The sequence below is a fragment of the Notothenia coriiceps genome, unplaced genomic scaffold, assembly GCF_000735185.1.
Source record: "Notothenia coriiceps isolate Sejong01 unplaced genomic scaffold, NC01 NC01_scaffold00000307, whole genome shotgun sequence".
In the NCBI taxonomy this organism is placed as follows: domain Eukaryota; kingdom Metazoa; phylum Chordata; class Actinopteri; order Perciformes; family Nototheniidae; genus Notothenia; species Notothenia coriiceps.
In genome coordinates, this window is record NW_011333008.1 from 216,694 (window position 1) to 222,381 (window position 5,688).

The 5,688-nt window shown below is 41.1% G+C and overlaps 1 protein-coding gene across 1 annotated transcript; it reads left to right on the forward strand.

Annotated features, from left to right (window-relative positions):
• Positions 1-1,288: 1,288 nt before the first annotated feature.
• On the forward strand, positions 1,289-3,460 carry foxc1a (forkhead box C1a). Its single transcript, XM_010766144.1, has one exon. The coding sequence runs from the start codon at positions 1,550-1,552 to the stop codon at positions 2,969-2,971; it is 1,422 nt and encodes a 473-aa protein (XP_010764446.1). The 5' UTR covers positions 1,289-1,549; the 3' UTR covers positions 2,972-3,460.
• The last annotated feature ends 2,228 nt before the right edge of the window (positions 3,461-5,688 follow it).

A 5,688-nucleotide genomic window follows, 5' to 3' on the forward strand; every position in this document is an offset into this window, starting at 1 on the left:
AGAGTTAAGGGGGACTGGGTGGGCAGGCCGTGGTATTAAGTCAAAAGTCCGTCGTGAATTGTGTAAACAGCTCGGGGCGGTGGAAAAAGTTCATGCCCGGGTCCATGTAAGGAGAAACCGGCGCAGCACCAGGCCACTGCACGGACATTTAATTAAGACGACCTGCAGAGGCTTACATCGATATTAGGACTGTAACTTTGCCTCACAATGACCATTAACAATTTCATGCACCATCGCCTTTGACAGCGGGCGATTCAGAGGCCTCCTGAGTTGGCTTAGAGAAACTTCTGCCTATCTTTGGTCAAAATCTTCTTTTATTTCAAACCTCGGCCTTAAATCAATTACATGGGGGGAAATAAATCTACTTTAAAATACCTTAGTATATATACATTCTCGGGAGACTTCTCTCGGGAAAATGAATGACTTAGACTTGTGGTAAGATTATTTTTTTAAATCATGTTGTTTATTCGCTCACATAGACAATAAACTCTTAATAGGCCTCCAACACCCCAACACAACAGATATTCAAACATTTTGATGAAAAGCTCCTCATGTTGGGTGTCACGCTCATCCCATTTGGTTCCCTGCTTTATAAAGCTTTTCTTGAATAAACTCTCACACCTCCGGCGACTCGTATAGCCCAAACTGTCTTTTAATTGTTGTAATGAGATCTCACTTAACCTCCCACTGCCAACGATGCGAGGCTCTGCCCTGCTTTGATCTCTGTGATCTGCTGCTGGTGTTGAGTGTTTTTGACTAATAAAAATCCACTTTTAAAGATATTTAAACTGGATGTAAACGAAACCGTTTGGTTTATTGGTGTTTCTTTCTTTCTAATCAAAAATAGTCCAGTTAGCTTAATGTAGTAAGTGGAAGCCAGAAGCATGCCAAATGAAAAAACGGAATGCCCTGCGAACTTAGTAATTTTAAAGAAAAAGACCAGTAGTCTATTTACGTTGGTAAAATGTTCTAATTCATATTGTATATATTTAAACTTGAAAAATAACTTATTTGATTTCTTAAGCCAGCTAAAGGCCTGATAGAGGTCTTTCTTTTGAGACAAAATGTGCAAATATGAACTCCATGATCTGATTGTGTACATGCAAGTGGCACTGTCACGTCTGAAATCTTGGCTGGAGTGGGCTGGGAGTTACCGACACCTCCTCTCGTTTTTCTAAAAGCCCTGAGTGTGGTCAGAAGCTTTCTCGCTCCCTCACTTCCCATTGGACGGCTCGTCCACTTTTCGGGGAGGAGCTCCACTGGCAGCAAAAAGAAGGAAATAATTTAACTGCGCAAAAGTCCTCTCTGGTGACGGATGTCCAAAGTTCAGAACTTTTTCAATGCGCGTTTCATAGAGACAGAGATGGGGACAGCTTAAACACTGCAGAGATCCAGCACGTTGAACTGTTGTTGAGACATTACTCTCTCATTCCCTTTTTGTGAGCAGTGAGGAACTGTGATTTTAGCGCCTCAGCATTCAGAAGAGGAGAAGTGGAGCTCTCCGTCTGCGTATTTTGGAGCTTTATTTTCGTCGGATCAGAGTGAAGACATGCAGGCTCGCTACTCCGTCTCGAGTCCCAACTCCCTGGGCGTCGTGCCGTACATCAGCAGCGACCAGGGCTACTACCGGGCCGCTGCCGGTGGGGGATACACGGGGATGCCCGCACCCATGAACATGTACTCTCATGCGGCTCATGACCAGTACCCTGCCAGCATGGCCCGTGCGTATGGACCGTACACCCCTCAACCTCAGCCCAAGGATATGGTCAAACCCCCCTATAGTTACATTGCTCTCATCACCATGGCTATCCAAAACTCACCTGACAAGAAGGTGACCCTGAATGGGATTTACCAGTTTATTATGGAGAGGTTTCCATTTTACCGTGACAACAAGCAGGGCTGGCAGAATAGCATTAGACACAATCTGTCGCTGAATGAGTGTTTTGTCAAAGTGCCTCGAGATGATAAAAAACCCGGTAAAGGTAGCTACTGGACCCTGGACCCAGACTCTTACAACATGTTTGAAAACGGGAGCTTCTTGAGAAGGAGACGACGGTTCAAAAAGAAGGACGTGTTGAAGGACAAAGATGACCGCCTGCAGAAGGATGTGCCGCCGAGGCAGCAAGGCCGGGAGCAGGAGCAGGCTGTGCAGGGCTCCAAGCCTGTGAGGGTCCAGGATATTAAGACCGAGAACGGGTCAGTCACTCCGCCGCAGTCCGACTCGCCCTCTTTGAGCACCGTGCCCAAAATCGAGAGCCCGGACAGCAGCAGCAGCATGTCCAGTGGGAGCCCTCACAGCATCCCCTCCAATAGGTCCATCGGCATGGACGGCTCCGAGCACCACCAAAACCACAACCAGGCCTCGACGCAGGGCTTCAGCGTAGACAACATTATGACCTCCCTTCGGGGTTCTCCACAAGGGCCCTCAGAGCTCACCTCCAGCCTCACCGCCTCCACCAGGACAGGTATAACACCGTCTTTGTCCTTAAACTATTCTCCAAATCAGACATCTGTCTATAGCTCGCCCTGTAACCAAAACTCCATCTCCACTACCTCCAATGCAACCTATCATTGTAACATGCAAGCCATGAGTTTGTACGCCGGGGACAGATCTAGCCACTTGGCACCGAGCACCACCGTGGACGAAACATTGCCAGATTACTCAGTCACTACCACCTCCTCCTCCATGAACCACGGTAATCTAAACTCTGGGCAGGAGGGCCACCATCCCCACCAAGGGAGGCTGACCTCATGGTACCTCAACCAGGCCGGAGACCTGGGTCACCTGGGCGCAGCGTACCCAGCACAGCAGCAGAACTTCCATTCAGTCCGAGAGATGTTTGAATCCCAAAGAATTGGCTTGAATAATTCACCGGTGAATGGAAATAACAGCTGTCAGATGTCATTCCCACCAAGCCAACCCATCTATCGCACTTCGGGAGCTTTCGTATATGACTGCAGCAAGTTCTGACCAAAAAGTTAGGCTCAATATTTTCCTCACGGGGTTTGAACTCTTCCAGTGAAATCCAACGTTTTCCCCACTCTCACCTGCCAATACCATAAGGACTAATATGAGACAGAAAACTAAAAAACTGAAAAAAGACTTGATCTTGGTTTTTCTAAAGAACAGTGTTACTACAAATAACACGTAAGTCTCTCTTTGCTTCTGTGGCGCTATGTGATTATGTTAAGGATATGCCAAGGATATGCCAGTTTTCATGGATGTGTAAATTGCATATAGTAATTTATTTCTAAAAAAAAATGTAGCCGAGTATTATGGACCAAACACCAGAAAAAGTGTTTCTAAATTGAATTGCCTTAATTGTCCAAACAATTGTTCCATTATACAAGTAAGAAAAAGGAACGTGTATATCGCCGTACTATTTCAAAGATTCTTCATTTGTTGAAAAGTATTCTGAAGGATTTGTTTGTTTGTTTAATAAATTGTCATTTTATGTGAGTTAAAGTTACGCCTCGTTTCTTAAAGATTTAAATACAGGCTAGTGATATTTTACACTCAGTCTGTCCCGTGTTAGTTCTGTAAGTGAGGTAGGCTATAGGCCTTGTAATCAATCTGATCTGACCCTCTGAGATATAGATCTTATTTCTGTGTGATCATCACAATATATTTGTACTGTAGCCTACTCTCAGTCACATCTTAAATAGGTGTGTTTTACTCTCACAACCAAACTACTAAATATATTCTTGTTATTGTGCCCAGAAGCAGATGTTGCTTCTCATTTTCGCAAGAGAACAATCTTTGAGAAAAAATCGAATATGTATCCACAGCACACGCTAAAAGCGAACACGTTTTGTTTATTTCTATGCTTTTTATCATTAATATTTCACTTACTCGTATTTTATTGTCGTAATAGAACAGCGTATATTGATTTATATGTGATGATGTTGACCTGAGGCCTATAGACCTGGGAATCAGTCTGCACACAGCACAACTTTGTTTTGGATTGCGCTGTGTGTTTACTGGCGCATACCAGTGCTTACTTAATATCATACCGCACATGCCAAAGATAGTCCCGTTGTCACTTCAGTTTTGATGTTTGTATTCTCACCGTCTGACGTGAATGGAGACAACGAGCGTCACGTTTTGTTTTTTTAAATAAGTGACTCACTTTTTTCAGCGTATGTGGATATTTAATTGAAATAATCATTATTTATTAAATTTACTATTTTGTACTTGAAAAGCCGGATTGATGTTTTATTATGATCATAGTTGGCATTTTTCTCAAACATTTCCCTCAGTGACGTTAATCAATGGGAATCAATCTCTTTAATCACTTTAAAATGGAAACTGATAAATGACTGCAAAATAGGCATATATTTAGTATTCTAACGTTTATTTGTGGCAATAGTTTAATTTAAATCCAATTCATGTCGACCAAACAAGACGACAATCAAATCAAAGTTTGTTTTATAATAATTGATCTTGTTTTCTTTTATATAAAAATCAATATTATATAATATTTGGAATGTAAGGATTTTAACTATTTATTTAGCACAGATATATACTTATTTTAAATGTTACTATTATATAAAGCATTTTAAAGACATTAAAATCGTTTTTGCATCGATAGGTTTGTGCGTAACGTGTGCGTAAAATTGCACATTGTTATAGTTCAAACAAAGACAATTATCATAATAATAATAATAATAATAATAATAATAATAATAGTAATTATTATGATGAAGATAATAATATTAATATTAATAATAGCCTACTACAAATAATAATACATATTTTCTGAGTTTTTATATAAAGTAGCATATATGTGACACGGAAATATTCACATCTGGTAATACATCGGATTAAAAACGATAACCCCTGTCATAATAATAATAATAATAATAATGATAATTCAAATAATAATTGACAATTTGTTTGCACTTTAAAATTCTAAAGTAAGATACTTGATTTTTTTCGCAACTACACTGACTTTCCGAGTATTTCAGATGCTTTGTGCAAAAGTGTCCTTACTAACAAAAGAGGAGATAGCAAATGTACTTCATATACTGTAACAGACGCACACTCAATAACAAGTGCTAGTAAAACTACAATACCAAATATGATACTAAAACGATGTTATACAAAAAGGAAGGTGGGTTAGACTGGCTTCCTCATATCCTTTTCGGCAGCATTCAGGCCTCGGGAAGACACATCAAAACAAACCGTCTTGTGAGTAGCTGCAGGTCATGTGCATATAGTTCAGACTTTACAGCGCTCACTGGCATGGTGTTTTTGTGAACAAAGACAACTAAGAACAAAAAGAGTGTAGATATCAATGGATTGCAATGAAGTGCTGCTCTTATGTCTCTCCATAGACTCCCGATTACACCAACTATAATCAGGCACACAAGTCATTAGATACGTTCCCGAGTATAAGGCCTAATAAACAAACGTCGTGTTAGTCAAAAGATTGATGGCGCCCTCACAGAATACACCAGGTCAGGAAGGAATAAAATTCAATCAGAGAGCTGGAATCGTTTTTCATGAGACGGAAAAGGCAGAGAGGGAGACGGGGGTCAATGAGGAGGATGTCGGCCGCCAGAGCACCATCAACAATGTAACAGGACATAGCACACACACAAAGAAAGAGAGAGAGAGAGTAAAGCTTAGCTTCGTGTGAGTTTCTTCTGAAAATAGGTAATGCAATAACATTTTCAGAAATCACG